The sequence below is a fragment of the Brienomyrus brachyistius genome, chromosome 13, assembly GCF_023856365.1.
Source record: "Brienomyrus brachyistius isolate T26 chromosome 13, BBRACH_0.4, whole genome shotgun sequence".
NCBI lineage: Eukaryota > Metazoa > Chordata > Actinopteri > Osteoglossiformes > Mormyridae > Brienomyrus > Brienomyrus brachyistius.
Window position 1 is genome coordinate 20,609,889 of NC_064545.1, and position 27,858 is coordinate 20,637,746.

Genomic DNA, 27,858 nt, shown 5'->3' on the forward strand with positions numbered 1-27,858 from the left:
AGACGTGTGACATATCTAGGTCTTAAAATACAGATTATTATCGATATGCGAAAATGAAAGCAGTACGTTCGAAGTTGGCCACTGTTTTCTCTCCGATGGGTGGCAGAGAGGTCATGTGGCTTGACGCTCGGAGCATTTGTGACGCGACGGCAGTGCGATGACTGCCGAATTGCGCCGCTGTTTTTGTTTTTAACACAACGGAGAGGCATCTCTGAATCTGAGGCCGTGAGCTTATCAGAACCCCAGAGTCTGTCTCTCAGAGACATTCTCCTCTGTGTTCTAATTTAATCGGTGCATTAGGAGTGCATGGGCCAAATCTGAGATAATTGGACATCGAAAAAGTAGGCCAGTATAGGGGGGTTGGGGGACAGACTGTGTGTGAGCGACCTGGTAAACTGAATTCACATAACTTATTAACCAACCGTAACACAAACATACCGTTAGTCAAAAAGAGGTTGCATTTATAACCTTATTCTAAATACTCTTAACATATTCGTTACACTTTTGGCTTCAGATCTGTGGATCGTCAGCCTTAGTCTTGCTTATTTGTTCTGGATTTCACAGTCTTAATGACATAACGAAGGTATGTGCACTGGATTAAAAACTGGACAGTTTGAGGTGGGGTGTATGATTTGTTTAATGCATCAACAGCCAACGGAAGAGCTGGTATGTTTGGAATGTGGGAAAAAAACAGCTGCTTTCATTTTCTGCTGCTTTATTTCATGCGAAAGTGCAAAAACTGGCAGCTGAAGGGCCAGCAGCAGCATTAGAAGAACATTACAGTCGAGGGCAACTGGTACCGTCATATGAGGGATGAAAAGAAACTTCATGTGTTACAGAGTCTGGAAGCCAAGCTTCTCCTAAAGGAAGTATTTTTAGATTTCTATGAGCTTCTGTGTTATTGATAATCCAATTTAATCATTAATGACAACCAACCAATATTGCAAAACTGTTCAGAAATCATCTGATATATAGTACTCTGTGGTGTTTACTTATGGTCAATAACAGGTTAATTCTCTACCTTGCTCTATTGTGTGTGGGCGGGGGTGCAGTTGTGCAGAGTGTGCATTTACCGGTAATGGTGCAATTGGGAACCAGGCCAAACCATGGACTAGTCAATGCCTAGTCAGTGTAGACGACAGGAAGTTGATACATACCTATATTTTCTCTGGGGGCAGCATGACGATGGGTCTGAGTAATGGTGCTTTTCAGGTGTGCTTTCATCCAGGTTAGTTTACTTATAAGGGAATAAACTGTCAGGTGACTTCGTTGTTGCATCTGGGCTTTTGCCAAAGGACTGTGAACGTATTTGTTTTAGGGTGGGTGAATGTCCGAGTGGGTGTGTACTAAGCTGTGTATATTTGTTGTGCGTGGATGTGTTCTCACGCTGGATAATGGGTGCTCATGTCGTTGCCTTCTACTGGTTTGGACAGCATCTCCGTTGCTGGTGGAAGGAACACAGCCTATTTGATAAGCTGTCATAAACTCTGGGCTCCCCTTCATTCCCAGTGCCAGGAATACACTTCGGTCTTGTGCTCGACGAGCAACAGGGGCTTCAGTAACCGTGATCCTGTCCTTGTGGAGCGCAATCAACACCGATTCATTTGTCATCAGATATGGAGCCGGATCACGGAGAGAGGACAGCGAGCGGCGCGTCCTCTTTCCACTTTTAGAATAGAGCCTGCGCTCTCCTATCGTAATCTGACAGTAGAACAAGACGCTCAGCGCATCCGTTTGACTTCCATTGACGTCACCGAGGTGTCACATGACCGCTCCCGAGCCAATCAGAATCGTCCAGTCGAAGTGCCTGTTCGTTCAGCAAGATAGAGGAAGAAGAGATCGAGCGAGGGGTGAAAAAACCGTGCCAATGAGCTCTTCAAGAGCAAAACTTATAGAGAAACGCGTCGCTTTTTTTGGATCATTTCCATTTTTATATGATTATTATTGTTGTTAACGCCGTGAAGCGTTGGCTGATACCGCTACGATGGCTGGCGTAATGGATATAGCAATAGTTGGAGTGTATTGAATAGCCTGCCAGGGGGAGCGCGACGCAGAGGATAGACATTTCTGGGGAGATCGTGTGGATCTGGACGCTGTTACCCCGTATCTCCTCTGTTACTCCCCCCAATTCCGGACTCCTTAACGCCTTCATGGATTCTCTTGTGAAAATAACGAATGAAATATTTAAGATCGCGCCGCATTAGCTGATCAAAACGTCTTTTTTTCCTGGTCGTGTGTGTGTTTTCCTCCTCTCTCTTTAATCGAAATCACAGTACGCCTACTTCTTATTATTTGAGACGGCGGCGATTCTTTCTCGCTGCTGCTACGAAGAAACCATGGATTTCAACGGCAGCGGAGGGGGCAGCGATCTCCAGAATAACCAGTGCCACCAGTCCGAAGAGAGCAAGCCTCTGTTAGAGGATACGTCCATACTGGCGACGCCGGAGGGAAATAATAATAAGATGGGCGCCGGGCCGTGTCGGAGAGCCTTGCTCCTCTGCGGCAGCGGGATGCGATACAAGCTGCTGCAGGAGGGAGACATTCAGGTGTGCGTGGTCAAGCACCCACGCAGCTTCCTGAGCAAGATCCTCACCTCCAAGTTTCTGCGGAGATGGGAGCCGCACCACCTCACGCTCACCGACAGCAGCCTGGTGTCGGCCACGGTGAGTCCCCCCCCGACCCCCCCCAGAGCAGCTGATCGCTCGCACTAGCCATGTTGAAATAACAGATCGTGCAAATGAATGCAGCTATTTAACAACGTCCCATCTAATGGTGTCCGACTACTTTGCTCGCCCCCACCCCTCCATGATCACATCGCAGGATAACCTGCCGAACGCGGCTTTACAGTAACCAGCACAAATGTTCCCGTTTATTTATTTATCCCCCCCCCCCTTGCTCCTTTGTTTCTAACCAAAATGGTCAGCGAGCTACATAGTCGCTTTGTCGTTTCCTTATCTGCTGTTATACCTGCACGCAGCTGACCGCCGCCGAGCAGATCGCATCTGGCGTTTCTGTAATGTCTGTCTATGGGAAAAAATCATTTGTGCTTATAAAAATATGAATAAAATGGTACATCGGAAAGGCGGCCCGGTCTGGCGGCCCCGAAGCAGAGGGGGCCGGCCGCCTGTTAGGGATCTTCGGCGCCTCCGTGCCTGCCACACGGCTCGGAGATGGTCGCCTCCCGCACTGAGTTGGAGGACATTTTATATATCTACGAGATGGAGTACCGACCGGGCCTCGGCCGTGTTTGCGGACACGGCCATTAATCCCAGTGTTTCCACTGTCAGCCTCCAGAAGCACCATGTTTGGCACCGATTGCATCGAAAAGCCGTCTTTGTCCGATTTTTGGGAAGTAACGAAAATACCTCCTTTGCAACTCTTATTATAATTTACATGGTGGATAAAGAAATTGGAAAAATAATTGGTGAAACTGACCCATCGTGATTTGTCTTCAGCGTTTGCCCTCGTTTGGGGTTTTTAATTGATATTTTTGTGTCTGTCACATGACTTGGACATTACTTTCCCGGTGCCCGGCGGTCTTGGTAACCACTGATCTCTAGGACCAGGAAGACGAGGGTCTGTATGTACCTCTGTATGTATGCCCTCATAACGATGACCCATCTGCTGGTGTATTGCGGTAGTAAAAGGTTTTCTTTGGCTCGTAATACCGAGTCGTCTTTGATGTCTTTCTCAGGCCTCTCTGATGTCTGCTTGGTCTGTGGCGTTTCTAGCCACATGCATTGACACCTGTGGGGTCCTATGAACGAATAATGTCTGCGTTTCATGTCACACAACATGAATATTGAGGGGTTATAGAAACTCGCCATCCTGGCAACCTAATATTTAGTTATCTAGTTAAGTTCCTTCTAAACAAATTACAGTCGTCTTGAGAAATAAAGGATTATCTGGGGCAGTATGTTACTGAACAAAATACGAAATATCTCTTCATTTTAAGTGTCTTTTCAGCATCTATCGTTCGATCTCCAATGACAGGCACCGGCCGCTGCTGCCTCCATCCCGCGTGTCCATCTAGCCGGGGATCGTGCTTGTCCTTCCCTACCCGTGCAGTGTAGGACCCCCAGTAGGACTTTCCCACGATTTTATCATTTTAGTCCTTGCCCTGTTCATCAAAGACTGGTTTACTAGTGGTTGCGGTGCGGCCCCCATCAGTTAAGTAAAACTATCCAGAAATGTTTTTTCCACCGCTGTCACCGACCTGCCGTCTGTTACGGTCCTTGGCGCATCCCTTGCACGTCGCCCTTCACCGTCCCCGGTTATCGTGTTATCGCCCTCTTTCACATCATCATTCTGTCCGTCACGGTACCGCAGCCCATTTCCTTTCTCGCCGCCGTGCGTCGGAGCTGCGTTTTCAGACACCGTCTGCTTCCCACCACCACCATCTGACAGCAGCTACGGTGTCGGTGCCTATCTGACGCCGGATAACAGCTTTACAGCTTCGGCCGCCTTCCTGTTTTTTACGGTTCCGCGGCAGCCCCACCTGCCCAGGCGACGCACGGTGGGTCACGCTCCGGCAGCCGTGGTCTCCTTTGCCCGCCACGGTGTCTACCCCGGTTTCAGCTCCCCTGCCGCCCCAAAACCTATTTCAGTTTCATTTTAAGTCACTATACATTATTCTGTCACATTATGAGCCCACGGCTTTGTTTTTATTTACTCATTGTTGTATTTTGCCATGACGTGTTTTTGTACGTGGTAAATTAGTATAATGTAACACTAAGATTAAAATCTTTTTCCAGTTTTTACCCTTTTGTTTTCGTCGTCCTTGTATATGGCCCATTTTCGTTTCTGTTTTCTAACATCCATTGCAAAGTAGGCTAATTAGTCATGCTAATAGTGAATCAGTGTGACATTCTGGAGTTGGAGTATTCCTGTTTGCTTTCTCTTACGCGTTCGCCGAGGATAGCTTATATATTTATGCATAGATACGTACACAGTTAGTGGCCAGTTTATTTGGTATACCAATTCGTTAAATAAAACAGCCTGTTCTTCCATACATCAAATGGTGTGGCCTAAACTGAATTTCTATAGTTTGCTGACAGAGATAAGAGGTTTGATAAGAATTGCATCGGCTAAGATCTGTGGTCTAACCGATTTTTGACTAGGGTGTGATTTTGTTTTTTTGGTGTAAGACAGTACAGTGTCTAGAGTTTGCAAATAATGATGCAGTACGCAATAAGCCCCCAGTTTGTGGCAGGTTGGTGGGCAAGAACAGTTTGTTAATGAAAGAGGTCAGAGGAGAATGGGCTGATTTGTGAAAGCGAACAGGAAAGACACTGATGCAAAACTAACAGCTCAGTGTAACAGTCGTGCACAGAATAGCTTCTCGGAACACAAAGCTTGTTTACTGCTGCAGTGGTTCTGGAAGCGAAAGTCGCTCCAACAATGTAGTAGCTAGGAATACCTAATAATGTGGCCAGTTAGCATCTGTATAATGTAATTTAGTAAATATCAATTCTTCATCTGAAAACAAATTGAGTTTTTTTTTTTTTTTTAGGAATTTCCTAACATCAGGAAATAGGTCCTCACAATTCTGTTTTGTGTGCCAAAGTATGACTGGACTGGGGTCTTTCCTGTGAATCTTAACCATTTTGCAGATGCCGTGTTTCTCAGCAGACCCCCAGTGAGATAAAACTGGGTTAAATAATTGCCTGTATTTGGCCCAGATGCTGCCTCCTCATGCACATCACAGGTGGCGATCGGTTCTCGTGTGTTTTAAGCAGTGGTGTGATGGTACATGAGACAGACAGACAAGAGCAGATGTTGGGGGTGGGGGGTGTTGGCCTGGATGGAGTTACTCGGCTGAAAATTATGCTCTGTGAAGAGGGTGTCCCCCTTGCAGTATAGACATGGCGGTTCTCCAGGCTAGAAGTTTAACAGCGCTGTTCTCAGCGTGTAGCCAGAGTTAAGTATTTGATCTGACGGTTCAAACAATTTTGCATTAGACCTGCTTCGCAAGAGGGTCATTTGAGTGTGGTGTTTGGGGCCTTTGCACACATCGAGGAGTTAAGTTGGTTGATTATGGAGTGATTTCCCTGTGTGTTGCATGCTGCCTCTTAGCACCTTTGGCCTTCGCTAAACATACGTTTCACTCCATAAGCCATGAATCTTTTGTTTTAGTTGTGAGGTCGGGCTGCAAATTGACAAAGAGAATTGAAAGTAGTCCAACTCGTGGAATGTGAAATTGCGGTAATGCCAACGAAAAATATATACTTGTGCGATCCTGCATTTCCTGCATTGCGCGTTTCTGCATTTAACAGTTTAGATCGTGGCACGACTTAACCTGGACTCTGAATCGCGTCACCGATTGTGTTTGATTATTTTGCTGTCCTTCCCATATAATAATCTGCGTCTGAAGAGATTTCTGTACCACTCAAAAAATGCACGAAACTTAGTTGTTGCGGATTATCTATCAGTTGTGCCAGATTTAGAAACTTTAGTCAACGAGTACAAAAAATTTCTTTTGGTGCAGGTGATGACATGACATTTCAATTAAACATGCAATCGAGGCAAAAAAAAAGAAACACTAAATAGTACATAAACAAGTCAAATAAAGTAATACAATTTGACAGTTTTCCTAGTCTGTTTATTTAGAAATATATCTGGTAAGTAAATGTTTAATAGTGAGTTTCTTATTTTAGAAAGGCTACAAACTCTTTTTAACCTGGCAGCTGCAGGCCTACAGCATGATCTTATTTTTTCATTTTCATGATTTCATGACAGAGGCAAACTTCTTTTTTTTAAATAAATCTTAATTAAAGTGGACTGTATAGCTCATCTCGGACGATCGTATTTAGATCCTGATGCTGGGAAACCACACGCAGACGATCACGGCCAAACTTCAAGCGTCCAGAGTATAGATCAGCGTGAGAGAACAAACATGCCAATTCCCATAGATGAGCTGTCGCTGTCTGAGATTGCCCTGACATTTAGGAGGACGTGACTCGTCCGTGAGGCATACAGGGAAACGGCCGTGCGCTTCATGCCCCGTCTTTGACTTTTCTTGTTCACTTGTAGGGGTTTTACATACATAGGTCTTGCGAAAGTAGTCTGACGAAATCATTTTGCGTCGAGAACGAGCTTCCACCTGGACTCTGACTTAAAACGCTTCAGTTGCGCCGCATGAGTATCACTGCAGATGCAGTCCCTTTCGTATGCTCCATGCCTTTTAATATTAATAATTTAGAACTGAGAAATTCTTAAAATCCTTCAGAGTAAAGGAATATGTGATGTGTGAAGCGCATGTAAACATTGAACTTTTGTTGGTGTATTACGTGCTTTAAATGTAAAAGGAACATGATTTTGATACCATATAGTTCACTGTTTCCGATTGTGTCAGTGTGATAAGGTGTGACTCGTATGGGAAATCGCTGTTCACTACCATGTATCTCTCGTGTTATTTGTGATGGCGATTCACAGTTGAGGGTAAATAGATGTTATTGTATGACCTTTTCTTCATTACAGGCTAGTTGGGTGACGATTCTGTTCCTTTATATTGTATTTGTTTGGTTAGTTCAAATACAGCTTTGCACTAAATCCCCCATTCAGGATCGATAGTCTTTTTATCTGTCTATATATCAATTTACTTATCAATCTAATAAATGTTCGTCATTAACATAGAGAGGAAAAAGTCAGCCCCACTCCCTTAGCAATAATCTCCTGGGGTTTTAATCAGAAGGGAATGATTAGAAGAGGAAACGCACAACTAAGGGTAAATAAGAGACCGAACATGGCTGATAGAGCCAGTGGTTTCATGGGCCGACTTCTTTAATTTGTAAAAGAGAGGATTCTGGACGTTAGGGCGCGAATAGAGGCATCAAGGCAACGCAAAAACGCACACAAAACATATTTTGACTCTAGAAACCAAATGTCAACATGAATGAAAGCGAAATCCCAGACGTTTCAGGCATACTTTGGTTCCATAAAAAGGACGAAGTCCAAGAATTGGAGGGCGAATGGTCACCCTAAAGGGTTTCATATCTAAGCAGGGCATATTGGTAGTCAAGCAAAATCTTCCCCATATAGAACACAGTGAAAGTTATGTCATTATGGAAACACAAATTGGAATATGTAGTGTTTTAAATATGTTATAATGCTTTTGGCCGTCTCTTTGCCCGTCTGTAACATTTACCATCCTGATGCAGCTGCTTTTATTTCCGGTGACATCAACGAGTGAAACTGAGTCACATTTTCTGTGAGCTTAAGCGACCCAGTGTGGGCTTCGAAACGGTCCGTAGTTCGGTTCCCCGGTGCCCGGCCAAGCCTGCAGAAGCAGCACCCCGGTCAGGCTTCATTTTAAATTCAATTAGCCACAAAAAAGGGCCAGCGGCAGAAGATTTGCGAAGTGAAACGCCTCGGGCGTCCGTTTGCTGAAGTAGCTCAGCCAGGTCTATGGCAAAGGGTGGGATTCACGAGGCATTTCTGTTCTGAAAGTGGAAGCGGCAGCTTTTCACGTCCCCGTTTCCCTCTAAGCTGCAATGTGGCCCGTTTGACTGTAAGTCTCTGCGTGTGACGTGCGCATCACTGCGGCCGCCGTTCCGGCTTCCCGTTCCGAAATATGCGCTAAGGTGAAACTGCGGCTCAGCCGTCATGTGACGTCAGAGCCCCTCTCTTTAGGGGACTGCGAAGTGTGTGCGTGTATTACCCCCCCCCCTTTAAATACGGTGTTACCCTTCGCCTGATCGCACCGTTTAGTTAAAATACAAAATATTAATTATTTACATGAATAAGACCACCATGCTTCCTAAAATATCATTATAATTAATTTAATTGCAAAACTGAGTCGCCTTTAAAAGGAAATGCATTGTAAGTTTCACAGTTTGGCAAAAGCTACGTGCAAAAGGTAAAAGCCTTGTAGTTTATAATTATAATCGTAATATAAAGTACTGGGGAGATCAGATTTCTAGTACTTATTTTTCAGAAAAGGCTGAAAGCGCGGCCTTTTCTTTAAGACGTGTTTAAATGCACGCGTGTCACTTTTCATCAGTCTTCGTGGGAATAGAATATTTTCTGTTTCCGCGTCATTCTTTATTTTCATCAAAACCAGTTTTATGTTGAAATATAACCTCATGCAAGACTGAATCTTAGTCATCAGAGGATAATGAAATGGTGGGAAATAATTGTCTTCTGCATAAAGTTCAAATAAAAGAAACACATGGATTTGATTATTAAAATCTGTTTGTCTGATTATCTGTTTGGGGCAGTTTAGTGTCTTTCTCTTCGTTCATCTGTCACATTCTCCATTAAAATCTAAAATCTTAAAATGTAGCATGATTTTATTTACTCAGTTTAAAATTTGAAAGGCACAAGAGTTTTTTTTTTTTTTAAATGTTTAAGTGTAGTAGGAAAGCTGAAACGTCTTGCCTTGACTGCCGAATTTTGGCAGTAATTATTACCAACTTTTGTGAGTCTCTTGGGGTAAGTCTGCCAGCTTCATATAGCAATATTCTTGAAAAATGTGAAATACGCAAGCTTTTGTAGGGGTCTGTGGGTGGGCCGCATGGTTAGATTCTCAGCTGAGCTGAGGTCTGGTTTTCCAGTAACTCCAGGCGCTGACTTCACTGTCCTCTGGTGATTCCAGTGCCATTCTGGCTGTATATTGGGTCAGCGACCTGACTAAAGCATCAGTCCATACTCTATTCCAAGGTCATTTTCAGAATGAAACGGGGGGTTTCCTCAAGACCCTCCCTGACATGACTTCCCCCACCAAACAGCGATCCATGCCATCTATCGGGCGTGTTCCCAATGTAAAACATCACCAGTTAGTTCAGGTGTTTATTCTCTGTCTCTTCGGTCAACAACATGCTTAATCGCCTCTTTCCCGGACCTTTTGTATGCAGTGTCACGCAGCCTTTTACGCAGAAACTTTGTGCCTGTGTCCTCCCACCAAGAAATGTTTAATGTGTGGGGTTCCCAAGCCGCTTGTGACGTAAGGGGCCGTTTTCTTTCTTAGTGTGTTACTTTCCATTTTTGTCACTAGTCTCTCTCTGATTTCCCTGACCATCACTTACACTGGCTGCATCCATATGGTTTTCTTTCATTCGTGATAGAGAGCCATCTTATTTATGCACAAGACATCGGATTTTCTCACGATACTGGGAGATATTTTTGTTTGATATTTCTCTTTGAAATCCACAGTAAATTTATTGCGCACACAGTTCTGGAAGAAAATTAAGAGGAGAATATAGCACAGCACAGTATTTATATGGTTCCTCTCTGTTTCTCATTAATGAAGGGCTTCTTCCTTGCTTTATGTGACTTCAGTCCTGCTTCTAGGATATTAACTGTCCTAGCAGTGCACTTCACACCTGCACTTAATGTTTCCCATTCCTGCTGAAGGTCACTTGACTGGATCCTACGATTCATGACGAACTGTCAGATAAGTTAACAGTCATCTCAGGCATTAGAAAGTTGCTTCTGGCCTCTTCCTGGCTGGTTTTTGGTCATTCCCAGTGTCTCCTGCTTCACTTTGTTCTTGTGACCTGCTGTCTTAGAAATTTTGAACCTGGAAGCAACCTGCTGCTCAGTGTAGCCTTCTGCCATCAGGGTTTAAACCAGGATTTAAAACTGCATTTTTTAAAATATATATGGTGGTCTCTGTGTATGTTTTCTTGAAAAAGATCTTTTTCAAGAATTACCCCTTGGGATCATCCATCCATCCATCCATCCATCCATTTTCCAAACCGCTTATCCTACTGGGTCGCGGGGGGTCCGGAGCCTATCCCGTAAGCAATGGACACGAGGCAGGGAACAACCCAGGACGGGGGGCCAGCCCATCGCAGGGCACACTCACACACCATTCACTCACGCATGCACTCCTATGGGCAATTTAGCAAGTCCAATTAGCCTCAGCATGTTTTTGGACTGTGGGGGGAAACCAGAGTACTCGGAGGAAACCCCACGACGACATGGGGAGAACATGCAAACTCCACACACGTGTGACCCAGGCGGAGACTCGAACCCGGGTCCCAGAGGTGTGAGGCAACAGTGCTAACCACTGCACCACCATGCCGTCCCCCCTCCCTTGGGATTTCAATTTATTTCAATTGTAATTTTTTTAAGATGAACAATGTAACCTGAAATATGAAACTTGTATTTGCATGTTCCATTCATTTTGTGTGAATTCTAAAGATAACTGACTGTATCTTTCTTAACCTCGCCGTATCCATCATGACATCTAATTTTCCAGTTTATTTTTTATGAACTATTGTTGCTACTAAGGAGCTCGGTGACTAGATATGGAGTAGATAAAGTAAAATGTAAATATTCCAGCCATGTGTTGTATTGCTTATCTATATATGGGGGGGGGAGCCGGGGGTGGGTAAATACTTCCTGTTGGGTGCTATGTGTGTGTGTGTGTGTGTTGTAGTGTGTGGATGTGTTATGGCTGTATATTGATGTGCCTCTGGGAAGGAAAAGGTGGGGCGTAAGTATTTAGTTACTGCTGGAAGTTGCGGCCCTGTTTACAATGAACTGGTCTGTTTTCTTTTGGCCTAGCAAGGTGATACTATACGCGACCAATTTCTGCCTCCCGTATTTATTTAAGAAACGTCTTTGTTTCCAAGGAAACGCAGCGTAGAGGACAGAAGACCTGCATTGTGCTCCTCAATCAAAACAAAAGGAGAACAGGAAGGAGAATAACACCGGCAAGCGGGTTGCCATGGCGCTGGTGGCGGATCGTTATGATAGTATTCAGGTCTCCTTAATGGACTTAGCCTGGCCGCGTCTGTTCAGTGGTGTGTATCGCTGTATATGAACGTTAACGGTTTGGACACTAGTCTTTCGTCGCTCTGCCATTGAACTTCCCAAGAAAGTGTTTAACTTTTCGTGGCTGAGGATCTGTTTAACGTTAATGGCTCAATTCTGCTCAAGTAGTTCGATACATAATATAAAAATAATACCGTATTATGGTAATACGACCTAATAATATCGTCATCCATCCATCTTTCATACCAGTTATCCTTTAGAGAGTTAGCCGTATCCCTGCAGACCATTCGGGGGGGGGGGGGGGCATTTAGGATAGGATGGTGGGCCTGCGTCAAAGTTTTATTGCTTACATATGTAATCGGCGGGATATGCTCAGCCAGCCTCCCACGCCCCGGTACAGTGTGGGCATTAACGCCCATTGTCAAGAACAGTCAGTTTTTAAATCCTATTCAGAAACTTTGGAAATGGAGAAACAGGAGCTTATTAATTCCAGCAGTGTTTACTGGCATAATAAATGTTAAAACTTGGTGAATTTAGTGTTAGATATATGCCGTGGCAGTATTGTTCGTTGACAAGACCATCGCTTTACTTGGCAGTTTTTGGGGTTAAATGTGTGCGCTTATAATGAAATGCTCTGCTATTATGCACAAGGTCTAATCACAGATATTCAGCTTATACCGTTTAGCCTGCTGTATGTCTCTTACCCCTTTACAGATTTTTTTTTTTTGAGCTGTACATTATTTTCTGAAATGTTTTTTGTTCGGGCAAATTAAATGTTTTAAATGTGCTACAAACCTTCCTTCTGGTATACTTCAGTCGCCCTTTTGGGGAGCATTCAAAGAGATGTTACCAGTTAGCTTTTCAAGGTGTGTTCTTGACATGTGACCGAGGTGGGGTGGCCAGGTGGAGCCTGGGGGGGATGCCTGGTTTATGACAGGAGAGCGGAAGACACCAGTGAAGGTGGAGTGTCTTATTTTTTGTTTTTTTTAATGGCCTCTTCAAACGAATGTCAATGACTAACCAGTTTAAGCAACAGGGCTGGTTTGTGGTCCGTTCCCCTAACATAACTGGGGGGGGAAAAAATGAAGTATTCGAAGTTTATTTATGTGACGAAAGAGTAAAAGCAAGGAAGAATTTCTTTCTTGGCTGAAGGACGAGATGCAGACATTTTGAAAGGATCATTAAATTCACAGTAAACGGACAGCTCAGCTCTGAGGCTGCATTGGTATGCAGGCTTCTGAAGAAACACTTCCAGAGTCATTCTCACAGTTTTAAAAACATCTGGCGTGCAACTGGGTATGAATCGTCCAGTATGAATCGTCATGGACTGCTGCTTTCGTCGGGGGTGTGGCCATAAGTCGGGTCATGATGTAGGTCAGAGTACCTGGGTCTCGGCAGACTTCTGCAGGCCTGTGTCAGTGTGGCTTGCTGGGCTGCATCCGCGCAGCTCCGTCGCATTTCCTGCCTGCTGTGAAGGGCAGACGTCGTTCTCTGGCCGCTGCAGACCGTTCCTGTAGCGGGGTCTCGATTTACACGGCAGATGTGTTTGAGGCGCCGGTCACGTCCCGGATGGCTCTGTAGGCATCCTGGGCAAAGGGAAGCTGACCGGTGGATTTTGAACTGATACATGATACGTCGACTGGGTATTATTATGGTCTGTCAGTGACTGATTTTGGTTCTTTTTGTGCGTGGATAGATGGCACGTCTTACCCCTTTAGACCACTCGTGTGTGTGTGTGTGTGTGTGTGTGTGTGTGTGTGTGTGTGTGTGTGTGTGTGTGTGTGTGTGTGTGTCCCGCAATGTGATTAAAAACCCATCATTTTGACATTGTGGGGATCATTTTTCAGGTCCCCACAAAGATCTGTGAATGTAATCAAAAAATGCCGAAAGTCTTGTCTTGTATTTTATTTGGTTACTTATGTTTGTTAGGGCTGGGTAGGGGTTAGGGTTAGGGTTGCCATGGTTGGGATTAGAGTTTTCAGGAGTGTGTGTGTGTGTGTGTGTGTGTGTGTGTGTGTGTGTGTGAGAGAGAGAGAGAAACTCTCACACTCTTTCCCTCCTATGCTTTCCTGCTCTCACACTCTCACACTCATTGTCTGTCTCTCCCCCTCTCACACACATCTACACACACTCTCTCTCACTCTCTCTCTCACTCTCTCTCTCTCTGCCTGTCTCCCTCTCCCCCCAGCCTACGGGTTACATGGAATCAGCGCTGTCCTATAGCACCATCGAGGACATCCAGCTGCTGACTTGGGACAACGCCCCCAAATACTGTCTCCAGCTGAGCTTCCCGGGGGGCACCGTCCTGCTCCAGGTAACAGTCCTCCATGGCGCCCCCTGTTGGCTCCACACGTCTCGACACGCTGCCAAATCGGCGCCGGTCTCCCTACTGAAACCTGAGTCCGACGTAACCAAATGCTCAAATTCACAGTAACAGAATAGCCAAAACACAGCGACCACAGGATGAGAACGAGGGAGGGAGGGAATGAATGAGAAAGGGGAACTGGATCCTGCGGACACCCTTTACCATCAGATTACAGTCACGCCTTTTGGCTGCTTTCATATGAATCCCACCCCCGCTCTGCATGCTCTCGCCATGTTCTTGCCATTTAGGACAGGGCTGCTTCTTCAGGCTGCAGATATGCAGGCCGGTCTGTTTCCCAGAGTGCCCCTGCGTGTGTGCCCTGCGATGGACTGGCACCCCATCCAGGGTGATGGGTATTGGCTGCAAAAAAGAGAAAAATCTTGTTGCTTTGGTGGGGGCTCTGTCTGCGAGTAGATAATGATGAGCACTTCCTGAAGCCGATCTACATCCAGCATCTTTAAAATAAAGTAAATAATAATTGTGAAAATGTAAATGGGACAGATGCACAGCCGAGTGTGTGTGGTAGGTCTGTCCTCCTCTGTTCTTAACCCTGAGCAGTTGTGTATCTCAGTGCTGTGAACAGGAAGCCTGACGTTCGTCTGTGTGTCTGCGTCTTCTGTGAGGGAAGCTTCCTCCATGTGACTCTCGTGTGTCTGTCTCTCTCTCTTTCAGGCAGCAAACGGCTACCTGCGGGACCAGTGGTTCCATTCTCTGCAGTGGAAGGTCCGTATTCATCTTTGCACGTAGCATTTACTTGCGTAGCAGACATTCTTGTCCAAAGTGACGTAGAAGTGAGTCAGATGGGGCATTTCAGGCATGCAGCTGGCAGGGATTCGGCAAGGCAGAGGTGCGGCCAGACTCAGCTTAGACTCAGCTTAGACTCAGCTTAGACTCAGCTTAGACTCAGCTTAGACTCAGCTTAGACTCAGCTTAGACTCAGCGTGTGTTAGCATCAGATATAAAGTCTGGGGCAGTCAGAGAAAACGATGCTTAAATGATCTTCATGTTGGTGTAAGACTGATATTATGCCTGTCAAAGTGTGTCAGCTGAGTCGTTTCAGAACCTCTCCTGAAATCACACAGTATTAGCAGCAACCAGCTAATACACCCCATGTATTGTTTGACTAGACCACTAGCACACCTTGTATCAATCAGTATGTGATTGAGTTAATTAAATTATCTAATTAATTGAGCTGGTGGTAAAATTTAACAAATACATGGAGTGGCTGGGGTGCCTCTGAGGAGAGGTTTGGGAACTGAAGCGGTGTTCATCTAGCCGTCCAACAAGATTTCAGTGACTTTTTAGAGAACAGAAAAAAATCCTGTTTGTTTGCATGTGGTCTAATGACAAATTGTGTTTTTTTTCCCCCGAGCATATATACCCTCTCTATATGCAAAAATAAAGACTTTTTTTTTTTGCCTGCCTAAGACCTTTGCACAGTACTATCTACAGTTCATTACAATAGTTTGCAAGAAGCTGACAAGAGACCTGTTCATATCTAAATATCATGAGGTCTGGATCAAGCAGACATTCTGGTTCTGAGTTGCTGTTGGCTTTGGCCTCTCGCCGGCCCTCGTGTCCCGTACCGGTCTTCCCTCTGCACACGCCCATGTGCCCGCCAGCGCCTCACATGCTCTTTGTGTGTGGATTAGCGCGCTCTTTCCCGCCGCTCTTCCCAGCCTGTGTCATCTCTCTTAATTGCAGAAAAAGATCTACAAATACAGGAAGGTGCTGAAGAATCCGAGCCGCTGGGACGTGGTGCTGAAGGAGATCCGGGCTCTGGTGGACATGGCCCTCACCTCGCCTCTGCAGGACGAGTCCATCCAGCAAACCCCCCTGCACATCATCTCCACCCTGCTGGCAGAGGTACTGCCTTCTCTTGCCTCCGTGCCACTTGCGGGGGGGGGGGGGTCACTGCATCAACTATGGTGGCTTTGGCCCAGAACCAACACAAACCGATACCCTGTACAATTCGATATTCTGATATTTTAATGGACATTAGTGGCAGAACGATGGTAGTTATATGGTTACCAAGCCTGTTTAATCCCGTCCCCTTCGCCCCCCGCGTGCAGAACTCCAACCTGAGCACTCCGGAGCATGAGAACATCATCGTGGTGAGTCTGCAGTCAAGGGGGTGGCCCCCGCTTAAGCGTCGCCGTGGTTTCGGCGTGCCATGTCTCACCGCCCTCTTCCCCCCCCAGGCCATCGCCCCGCTTCTGGAGAACAACCACCCGCCTCCTGACCTGTGTGAATTCTTCTGCAAGGTGTCTACCGTGCATCATCTTCATCATTAGCTGAGGCGGGGTTAATTAATTGCAGCACTGACTGTCCTTCCAGCGGGCGTTTTGGGTGTGGGTGCCGTTCTCGGCTGTAGAATAGTCGGTATTGTGCGTGTGTGTGTGTTTACACGTGAAGGGCGTGTTGCGTGTCGTGTGTTCATGCTGCGTGTCGTCCCTCAGCACTGCCGGGAGCGCCCCCGGTCCATGGTGGTTATTGAGGTGTTCACTCCCGTGGTCCAGAGGATCCTGAAACACAACATGGTGAGCGCCCCCCTCTGGCAACATGCTGCTGCCCTTATGGTCACTGCCCCCCCCCTCCCGTTTTTGACCCCGCGTATCCCCCCCCCGACAGGACTTCGGCAAGTGTCCCCGCCTGCGTCTCTTCACGCAGGAGTACATCCTGGCCCTTAACGAGCTCAACGGGGGCATGGAGGTGGTCAAGAAGTTTGTGCACAGGTCAGTGGCTCTCGTGGCCATGGCCGCCATCCAGCTGTGCTGTCCCGCGGCGAGGAAATCGCATCATGCCTCTCACGTGTGTGTGTGTGTGTGTGTGTGTGTGTGTGTGTGTGTGTGTGTGTGTGTGTGTGTGTGTGTGTGTGTGTGTGTGTGTGTGTGTGTGTGTGTGTGTGTGTGTGTGTGTGTGTGTGTGTGTGTGTTTCAGCATGCACGGCCCCACTGGACAATGCCCCCCACCCTCGCGTCCTCCCCAACTTGGTGGCTGTCTGCTTGGCTGCCATCTACTCCTGCTACGAGGAATTCATCAACAGGTAGGTCATCACGCATAGGTGGGGGGGGGGGGGGGGGGGTTACATCACGCATTCCTTTATTTATTTTAATAAGCCCTTCCTGTGTAACAGCGAATCTGACTGCTGTAGATAATGCCTAAGAGATCCCCCTAGCGTGGCCAATGCTAATGTTAGCACGTTAACCCTGTGTGAGACCTATGGATGGATTTCATTCCATGTCGTGTCTTGCGAACATTATTATTTTTATTTTTCAAATGTTTTTTTTTTTTTTTTACCTGGAGAGCCTGGCCTCCTGGGGTGACGTAGACCTCTGCATTTACAAGCACCAATGCATTTAAACTTAGAGAGTGAGACACTGCTTCTCCGCATGCTTAACTGTCCTATTTAGCCTGTTCTTTTGTCCTAATGTCCTATTTAGCATCCCCCCCCCCTCCCCCCGTGGTGTTTCCCTAGGACTGTACCTGACTGATTCTTAGGGCGAGTCGTCTTAGTCTCCCTGATCGGTTTTCAGGTCCTAGCTGTCAGACGGTCTGATTTGAAGGCCCCGCCCCTCTGCTTCACCCGTATCTCACTCCATGTCACCCCACCTTCCCTCCCCCCAGCCGGGATAACTCCCCCAGCCTGAAGGAGATCCGGAACGGCTGTCAGCAGCAGAACGAGCGCAAGCCCCCACTGCCTCTGCGACTGCTGCGCTCCGAGCTGGAGTCCCCGGACCCCCCATCCGTGCCGCCCCCACTGCCACTCTCGCCGCCTCCCTCCATCGTCAACTCTAGCGAGATCCTCGTGGAGCTGGAGCGTAACAACAACGCCACCAACAAGCTGAAAGGGCCAGCGGGGGGCGACAGCGAGCCCAATCTGATTGACTGCCTGCTGGTGAGCCCGGTCCTCAGCACTCTGTCCATCCAGCTGCCTGCCCAGGCCGACCGCGTGTTGGGATGCTTTGCCCTCATCCTCAAGATGCTGTGAGTGTCCTCCTCGTCGTTCCGCCTCTGTCAGATACATGCATTCTTGCCCAAACCGCCCCCCCCCCCCCCCCGGATCAATATCAGTCCCCTTTCCAGCTGGCCTGGGCCAGGGGTGACGTGCCTTGACTTGTCAAGAGAAACGGTCTCGGCCCGATGGAGATGGGAGACCCTGCACACTCTTGCTCACTCACACGTTTGTTTGCAGTACTTTCTGAGCCCTGCCTGTGTCTCTGTGAGCTCCCTATGACCCCCCCCCCCCCCCCACCCCACCCCTTAGCCGACAGCTGGAAGCGGCTGCTCGTTCACACTTAGTTTCCTGTCGGTGGGAGTCATCCGTTCACAACCTGTCAGCCCATGTGTGCGTCAGTGAAAGGGTGCGATCAGAGAGGACAGGAATTCATCGGGGGGGGGGGGGGGGCTACTCTTTTATGAAGGAAGTAAACTAAACCCCCTTTAAAAAAATATCCATGAAGAATGGAGAGATGTGTCCTTTGGGTTGCCCTCTCTTTCCACCGTGGAGTGGAGGTGGCGGTTGGCTCCTTTTCGCTGTGACGCCTTGCTCTGTGTGGCCCTGCCCTCCCTCGCCGGCTGTTCTCTATAACCTTTTTCTATTATCTTGCAGCTTCACCTTGTATTTTCCCTTATCAGGGGCGGAGCCTCATTAGCGCCCGCGTTCATATCGCTGTGTTTTGATCCGTTGCGTAGCGTGATAGTCCAAAATGTAAACCTCTGTTGGAAGCGGGAAAAAAGTCTTTTAACACTTTCTATTGGAGTGATTTGATAACGGTGCCCCGTGTGTGTGTGTGTGTGTGTGTGTGTGTGCGCTTGCATGCGTGTGCAGTGCGTGTGCATGTGTGTGCATGCGTGTGCAGTGCATGTGTATAGGGTGGATGTTAGTGGCATTTCGCGGTCAGAAATCCCCGCCAGCTGGGATCGCTAAGCGACTTCCCCAGAGAAGCTCTAAACGCTTTACCCCGCTGATCCCGGCCGGCCGCCGCCCCCTGGCCGCACACGGCGGAGGGGGGGGGGCCCATGCGGGACAAACGTCCCAGGAAATGTCTCTTTGTGAATTAAAATTTTCCATTTTCACCACCGTGATTCCGTTTCACATCCTACATGCCTGGAATCTCTGATAGACAGAAAGTTGCTGGGATGCACAGGCTGTTCTATGGCAGTGACCCCCCCCCCCCCCCCATACGCACTACATGTTTGTGTTTCCAGTCCTAATGCTTCCAGGGAAATGTACACAAAAACTATGTAAAATGCTTTGATGACAGCCCCCCTCCCCCCGCTGTATTGACAGTCCCTTTGTGTACCTTCCAGGTCTGATTACGATGACTGGAGACCCGCCCTGGCAAGTCTGCTGCAGCCAATCCCCTTCCCCAAAGAGTGAGTCTCTCTCTGACTCCACCCCTCTCTCTTCCCTCATTCTCTCCCTTTTTTTGCGCCCCTGTTTAATTGACTCTCCTCTGATTTCACCGGCACCAGCGCATCCTAATCACGATACTGGGAAGAAAGTCACTCGTGGGAAGCCGGTATATAAATCCGTCAGTCCTTCGTCGGCAGTGGCTCTCTGAGGGACGCCGTATGGGGCTGAGGGAGGCAGAGAGGGGTTCTGGGAGTCCCTCTGACGTCAGGCTCCCCTCCCGTGGGAGTGCCCCCGCTTGTTTGGCTGCTGCTCTGAGGGGACCTTTGTAATTGGCCACTATGTTCCCCTCTTAATTAACCCGACAAGGGCTGTTGTTTTTGAGACAGGAGTTCAACTGTAACCCGCCGGTCATTAAGGCTAATCAGAGATTTTATGTATTTAGAAACAGCCACAGCAAACAAGATGGAAGCACACTTTGTAACACCAGGCCCCCCCTGTACTCTTTCCCCTATCAGTCACAGAGGGTCCACTGGCTGTTTACCAATAATAATTCGGCAGATTTGTGATCTTAATTTCTCTTTAATGACAAACAAAAGGTTTCAGTGGTGGGTTTTAATTGAGTTGCTGATGAAAGGGTTCAGTTATGACAAGCCACGCGTTATATGCTCCTAAGCGCACGACTACAGAAGCAAAAGAACCAGCCGATATGCAGCGGAGTGCTGTTACAAGCGTATAATATCGCGCTTGGAGAGTAGTATTCCCCCTTAGACCGTGGTTCCCCCGGATCCGGCTTGCACGTTCGTATCTAAAGACTCCATTTTCATGTTTCATTAGATTATAAAAGTGCATCAATTTTACTGCTGTGATTCGCCTGGCTGGCAGACAGTTCTAGAAAATGAATCGACACTCTCCTGACCAATCAGATCGGAGAATTCACTGTATCATTTCCTTTTGCCGCGCTGGATTCTTACCACATTTGTATCCCCCCTTGTCTCATTTTAGGGCTCTTGCACATGCCAAATTCACAAAGTAAGTACCTTGTGATTATTAATCAAGAAAGGCTGGGGTTTGAAGGGTGGGTGTTTGTCAGAGGTTAAGGCCTGAAATGCGAGTTCAGGGCCTGTTAACATTCTGTCTGTCTCTCCATCCATCCAGGGAGCTCAAGTATGTTATCCAGCGGTTTGCGGAGGACCCCCGGCAGGAGGTAGGTGGGTGGGTGGGTGTGTCTACTTATTTGTATTTACTGAATTCCGGGGTCTAAATAACCCCAGAATGTGATTAAAAAAAAAACCTGTTATTTTGACCAACTTCTCAGTTCCTGCATGGAGAAACTCAGTTTTATAAAGACATGTGAATGGCATCAAAAAACTAAAAATGCTAAAGTCGTGTATTTTGCTGGTCACTAAGGTCAGGGCTGGTTAGGGGTTAAGCTTCTCATTACTGGGATCAGGGCTTTACTCATAGAACTGAATGGAGAGTCCCCACAAAGATATACTTACAAACTTGTGTGTGTGTGTACGTCTGTGGGTGGACCCGTGCGTGTGTGTGTGTGTGTGTGTGTGTGCGTGCGTCTGTGCGTGTGTGTATGCGGAACAGGCTAACCCCCTCATCCTCGCCCTGTGTGTGTGTGTGTGTGTGTGTGTCATACAGGTTCACTCCTGCCTGCTCAGTGTTCGCTCTGGAAAGGACGGCTGGTTCCAGCTGTACAGCCCGGGGGGCGTGGCCTGTGATGACGATGGAGAGCTCTTTGCCAGCATGGTATGTCTCCTTCTTCCTCCTCATCAAATCCACCATCCTCCTCCACCTTTCCAAAATCCTCTCACCCATTCATCCAGAACTGGTTAGTATCACGCCCCCATCTTAGGAGTCGTCCGGAGCTTCGCCTTGGCCTCTCTTACCCTGTTCCTCTCTTCCCACCCACTTCTTGCCACACCTGACTTTAGCCCTCCCTTCTCCACAGGTCCACATCCTCATGGGCTCCTGCTACAAGACCAAGAAGTTCCTCCTGTCACTGTCAGAGAACAAGCTAGGGCCCTGCATGCTGCTGGCCCTGCGGGGGAACCAGACCATGGTGGAGGTTAGTCTGAGTCTGTCTCTCTGTCTTTCTGTCTGTCTTTGTCTCTGTCCCTCTCTCTGTCTTGGTCTCTGTCCCTCTCTCTGTCTTGGTCTCTGTCCCTCTCTCTGTCTTGGTCTCTGTCCCTCTCTCTGTCTTGGTCTCTGTCCCTCTCTCTGTCTTGGTCTCTGTCCCTCGCTGTCTTTCTCTCTGTCTTGGTCTCTGTCCCTCTCTGTCTTTCTCTCTGTCTTGGTCTCTGTGTCCCTCTCTCTGTCTTTCTCTCTGTCTTGGTCTCTGACCCTCTCTCTGTCTTTCTCTCTGTCTTGGTCTCTGACCCTCTCTCTGTCTTTCTCTCTGTCTTGGTCTCTGACCCTCTCTCTGTCTTTCTCTCTGTCTTGGTCTCTGACCCTCTCTCTGTCTTTCTCTCTGTCTTGGTCTCTGTCCCTCTGCCTCTTTCTCTCTGTCTTGGTCTCTGTCCCTCTCTCTGTCTTGGTCTCTGTCCCTCTGCCTCTTTCTGTCTGTCTTTGTCTCTGGTACTCTTTGTTTGTTAGTCTCTGTTAGTCTGTCTGTCTCTCTGTGTCTTTGTCTGTGTCAATCTAGGATATGTGTGTGCGTGTGCGCAGCTGACCTGTTTTTAACAAAAAAGACCTGCTTTGGTTTATTCAGTTTGGGGTTAGAGACTGATATAAATAATCCTAATCAGAAATATAGCTACATATGTAAGAGTGCGTGTGAGTGTGTGTTTGTGTTTACAACTGACTGTGTGTGTGTGTGTCTCAGATCCTGTGCCTCATGCTGGAGTACAACATCATAGAGAACAAGGACACCCAGCTGCAGATCATCTCCACCCTGGAGAGCACGCAGGTCGGCCTGCGAATGTACGAGCAGCTGTGTGATCGGCAGCGGGAGCTGAAGGAGCTGGTAAGAGGCCTCGGGCCCCTGCTGCTGCATGAAGATCGTCTGCAGCCACCAGGCACCCTGGGGGGGGGGAGGGGTGTTTTGCCACAACAACAGCGTGCCCAGTTCCCCATGAGTCCCAGCAAAAGTCATCTTAGCAGTTCTCATGGTAGAAGTGTGGTGCCCAGAGAAGCAGCTCACTGCTGGCCCCTGCTGGTACGTAGGGGAAGCGTGCGATTGGCCTCCATCCATACAGGAAGCACAGCCTCATTCAGATGAAGGGCACTTCATCACCATGCACAGCCAGCACTTATTTCAAAGCAATTAGCAAAATTAACAATGACAGTGTGATGACGGTGTGGAACAAGGGAGGCGGTTTGTGTGAAATTAGTTCTCAGACTCGATCCAAGAACGATTTCTGTTCTGCCGTCAGCCTTTGTCTCTGGTCTCTTGTCGTTCTCAGTTTTTAAAAATTGACTAACTGGGAGGGGAGAGTTTTCCTTCACTTGTCGGGACGCTGCAGAGGCAGGAACCTGAAGAGTGAATGTCTGTTTTTGGGGCGTTTCTCTTTACCGCTGTCTGTCTTCTGCCCCCCCCAGCAAAGGAAAGGGGGTCCCACACGGCTGACACTGCCCTCCAAGTCTACAGTGAGTGCCCCTCTCAGTCTGCCCCAGTACTCGGACCGTCCCCAGTACTCGGACCGTCCCCAGGGCCCTGTGCTTACTGGCATGTTCCGTTGTGTCTCCAGGATGCTGATTTGGCGCGGCTGCTGAGCTCTGGTTCCTTTGGGAACCTGGAGAACCTCAGCCTGGCCTTCACCAACGTCACCAGCGCCTGCGCCGAGCAGCTCATAAAGCTGCCGTCCCTCAAGCAGCTCAACCTATGGTCCACCCAGGTCTGCCTCCTCCGCCTGACCCCTGACCTTTGGCCAGCCCTCTGTCTTAGCATCTCCTATGTGCTAATGGACAGGCTGCAGTCACACGCCCCTCGCCTGTAATGCACTGTATATGCCTGAGACTTGCAGTACTGCGGTCCTGTGTCACCTGTCATCAGCGGTCTCACTTTGGCTGACAGTCTTTGGTTGGGTCACCTGCATATCTAGGCCAAAGTACAATGTGATCCCCACCCCTTCTAACCCCCCCCCCCCGCTCGATTAGACCCTGATCAGGTGACCCGCTGGGGCAGTGGGGACGACACTCTCCTCCACTCCTCCTCTGTAACATCACTGTTTTGCTCCTCTTCCTCCTCCTCCCTGCGTGTGTCTCTCAGTTTGGCGATGCTGGTCTGCGCCTCCTCTCCGAGCACCTGGCTTCCCTGCAGGTGCTGAACCTGTGTGAGACGCCCGTGACAGACACCGGGCTACTGGCCCTCAGCTGTAAGAGCACCGGGGGTTGGGGAGGGGGGTGGGCCTCTCCGTCTATCTGTCCTTGAAGTAGGGGAGGGGGCGGGACCCCCACCCCAGAAAAGTGGTGGTTTGGGAGGGCAGCGAGCCGCAAGGAAGAGCGGACGTGGTACTTCCGCGGTAAACCGCAGCATGACGACGCCCCCGTGGATCTGCAGGCGACCACTGGCACGCTGCCTGCATGCATGCGCATTTCACGGCTCACGCATGTCTCCCAACAGCCATGAAGAGCCTCTGCAGCCTGAACATGAACAGCACGAAGCTGTCTGCCGACACCTACGAGGACCTCAAGGTGGGCGTCTGCTTCGCGTATTTCAGATTTGTTTTTTTGGAAACTTTGCTGCTGTTTTTTTTTCAAGTCAAACTGACAGAACTGCTGTCCCACACGCAGGCCAAGCTGCCCAATCTGAAGGAGGTGGATGTCCGTTACACCGAGGCCTGGTGAACGGGGCTGTCGCCACGGAAACGCCCCACCCCCACACCCCCCCCAACACCGTTGCTGGGACCCCCTTTCTAGATAAATCCTTGAAGTGCAAGAAGTCTGTCAGCGCTCCGACGCAGGAAGTGACTTTATTGTACGTCACACAAAGTGAAAGACCCTGTTTCTACGCCCGACTCGTGTCCGTCTCTTTGGATGAGACCACCTTGGCCCCCCCAGACCGCCGCGCCTCTCTCCCTGAGGACTCCATGGGGCGGCCAGTAGACATTTTCTTCTGTGTGCTTTTCTGCGGGCCACGCAAGGGGAAGAAAAAAAAGTGTAGATTTTACATTTTCTTTGTTATTTCTAAAGAACTTTGTGTTCAAAGCACACATCCCTAACCCTAACCCCACGGCCCGTCCCCCGCCACCCGAGATTTCTGTCACCGTATGCAGTGCGTCGAACGTGACCCCCATCCCAGTCCTGTACAAACGTCGCTTTTCGTTTTAAGGTGGTAGGATCTGACAAACAGATGAAAACATGCCAAAAAAGAGAAGAGAACGCTTCGAGTAGCTTTGTGTCCCTTCTGCCGAGGGAGGAAGCCTCAGGGTGTGTGTGTGTGTGTGTGAGACGAGGTCAGAGGTCACAGCGATGGGACAAGGAACTTGGGCAAGCGAGAGCTCTGCCCACCCCTCCCCCCACGCCATTTTTATCGACTTGAATGAACGTATTTTTCCATCTCTGCCTTCATGTACTGTTTATATAAAGAATATATATTCTCTTTACGACATTGTTTTCTTCCACAGGAAGTGAGGCATGTCCTGCACCCAGACATACTTTTGGAGAAAAATAGCATTGCTTTTAATTTAGTTTGTCTTCATACGTATATGGCTCTGGTTGTCTAGGTGGAGTTCAGGGACCGAGATGCGCTCTGTCTGCAGGGTGAGACCAGGTGCTCCTCTCTGCTTCCCTTGGCTGTCTCTCCCTGCCTCCTTTCTCCTTCCGCATAGGGGAACAGCGCCCCCCATAGGCGGGGGCAGATTGTACTTCACCCAGCCCTCTGTTCTTCTGAGGAGTACAGATGCAGGAAAGCATGGAGGAGCTTCTCCCCACCCGGAATCCCTCGCATCCCTCTCTTATTTTGTACACTTTATATACGTATTATATGTAAACACATTTGCCCGATTTAACCGCTATTTACTTTCGTAAGAGGCAGGTGTTGCCTTCATCTCTGGGTCACGTGTGTGTGTGTGTGTGTGTGTGTGTGTGTGTGTATAAATGTGCACTGTAATTATCATTCAATTGTCGTTCGTGTTCTTAATTTTCATTGTTCTTATTTTCAGCAGTTTTAAAGTGTCTCCTGCATGTACATTGGCTTTTGTGTTTTTTTTTTTTCTTTTTTTAATCTCCGAAAACGTTTTAATTTTATGGGATGTTGTATGACAAGGGTCAGATCACTAGTTCACACTTGAACTGAAGCGGTTTTCATGGACTGATTTGGGAGAGACTGTAAAGTATGTACATGATGTGTGCACCAGGAAGCAGGCGGCGTGCTGTGATCATCAGCAACTGCTCCGCCTGATACATGTTTGATACTTACATGTTATAATACGTGGAAACTCGGTCATGCCGCGAAATCCTACTTGGCGTTTCGGTTATTGTTTTTGTTTTGGTACAATGGTTGTTGGTGGAACAGCAAACGGGAGCCTGCTGACCGATCGCTGGGCTAGTTTCTGGGGGTCTTCTGGCATATAAGAGGAATCTGAAATCGGCATTTTCTGAACTATTTCCCGTGCACGTTGACCCGTGTCGGAAGGTTTCCATTTATACACACCGTCCCTCTTCCCCTGTATATAAATACCTGTATACATATTTTTTTGAAATGTTAGAAAATGCATTTTGCAATATGCATAATTATATTACATATGCAACTTGCAACAATTTGACATTAGAAAGTGATATTCCATTTTTATATATTATATGTGTGTGTGTGCGCGTGTGTATGCGTGTGTGTCGACTTGCTTTTTCACAATGCAATGCTGTGTGGTCTTGGAAGTATTTCTTTTTTTATAGGATGGGGTGGGGGGGGGGTATTGTTAGGACCAGGGAAACATTATTATTATTATTATTATTATTATTATTATTATTATTATTATTATTATTTTGTTGGTCAGACGGAGAGGTTGAGGCATGACAGATACACAGAGGTAACACTCCTTTTGAACCCCCGACCTCCCAGTGCAGGGATTCTTTGTCACTGAGAATGACTTCCAGCTCTCTGGCTTAGCAGAGATCACTCTCTAATTTCCCTCCTTGATTCTCCCGCATTCAGTCATTACCAACCGGACTCCAGTCTTAAAGGGGGGAGGTGGGGGGGGGGGGGGGGGGGGGGCAGCAGTTGCCATGCCCGAGCCGTCCCAGTACCGACTCCGAGCCCGCAGGCCTGCCCTGTCTCCGTTGCTTGTCTCGAGCTGTTGTGCTCAGATGCAGAATGAGACCTTTGACAAAAAAAATTATTACGTGAAATTCCAAGCAAAATAAACTGTCTGTGAATAAGTGTGTGTTTTCAGTGCCATTATTTATTTCTCCATCCCTCTTGTGGCAGAAGTTTATACAGGTTAAACTCTCCCCCCCCCCCCCCCCCCCCCCCCCCCCAAATTAAAAATACTTCCCCATCGTGTTCAGTCGCTTTGCCTGGAGAGATCAGGGGTGTTGTCCAGCTAACCCTGCAGTGTGTTTTACGTGTTGCACATTTTCATACATTTTCTGTCCTGCTACTATTGAATGGAATGAATCTCAAAACTCCCCCCATGTAGTCTGCAATGAGTCCTCCAGGCTTTAGCCACAGGAATTTTGAGGGATTGTGTGTGTTTTTTTTTTTTTTGTTTTTTTTATATGTTTCTACAGCGGTTAGGTAATCATATGGAAAAGGGCGAAGGTGCTGGAATCCTGTTGTTACAGGGATCTATAATGTCTGTAATGTTGATCTTCATTTCCCCCAAAGGCAAAGGGCCCCCAGTTACCACCTGTGTACTTAAGGACCTACAGCCATTAGGAAAAAAATTATTATTGTACCGATGGAAATCATTCTTGTTTTGATTCGACCAAGTGCTTGGAAATGGCAAGTGGTCAGTGGCGAACGGCATATATTTAGTTAGCAGTGATCTGCCTCCCTCTTCCACAACTCTCTATGGTAAATAGGCCAGGCCCTCTGCTACTCAGGTTACTGAAGTTAAACGGCATAGTGGAAGTGAAAAACCAAGCTGTATCAAATACTACTTAACGGAATTTTCCAGAATTACCACAAGATGGCGCACTAGCGAGCAAATGAAATTTTAAACTGCTTATGTATCCTCTATCCTAAATGGTGGAAATTGTATATGATTAGTCCATGTCCACTATCTAGATCAGCCTGATGGTGGCACTATAGTGCTTGAATTCCATTAAATGCTCCTTGCAGCTTTGAATTTCTGTTCCTGTTCTCTGTATATTATTTGTATATGCATTTGACATGAAATGTATGGATTTGTGTTTTGTGTTCTGTTCTTGTGAGTAGGAGCTGAAAATAAAATGAATATCAGCATTTCTGAATTCAAGACATGATTATTTACAAACAAATATTTTCAATGTGTAACTTTTCAGC

At 47.7% G+C, this 27,858-nt stretch overlaps 1 protein-coding gene across 1 annotated transcript; it reads left to right on the forward strand.

The window, feature by feature from the left end:
• Positions 1-53: 53 nt before the first annotated feature.
• On the forward strand, positions 54-27,798 carry LOC125706437 (c-Maf inducing protein). Its single transcript, XM_048973139.1, is given in 22 exon segments — positions 54-2,663; positions 13,910-14,035; positions 14,759-14,809; positions 15,791-15,952; positions 16,159-16,200; positions 16,288-16,350; positions 16,546-16,626; positions 16,718-16,821; positions 17,027-17,051; positions 17,053-17,132; positions 17,714-18,073; positions 19,400-19,465; positions 20,448-20,474; positions 20,601-20,649; positions 21,096-21,203; positions 21,406-21,522; positions 22,279-22,419; positions 22,995-23,042; positions 23,144-23,290; positions 23,665-23,770; positions 24,019-24,089; positions 24,189-27,798. Coding segments are annotated over 22 exon segments (2,355 nt in total). The 5' UTR covers positions 54-2,336; the 3' UTR covers positions 24,243-27,798.
• Positions 27,799-27,858: the final 60 nt, after the last annotated feature.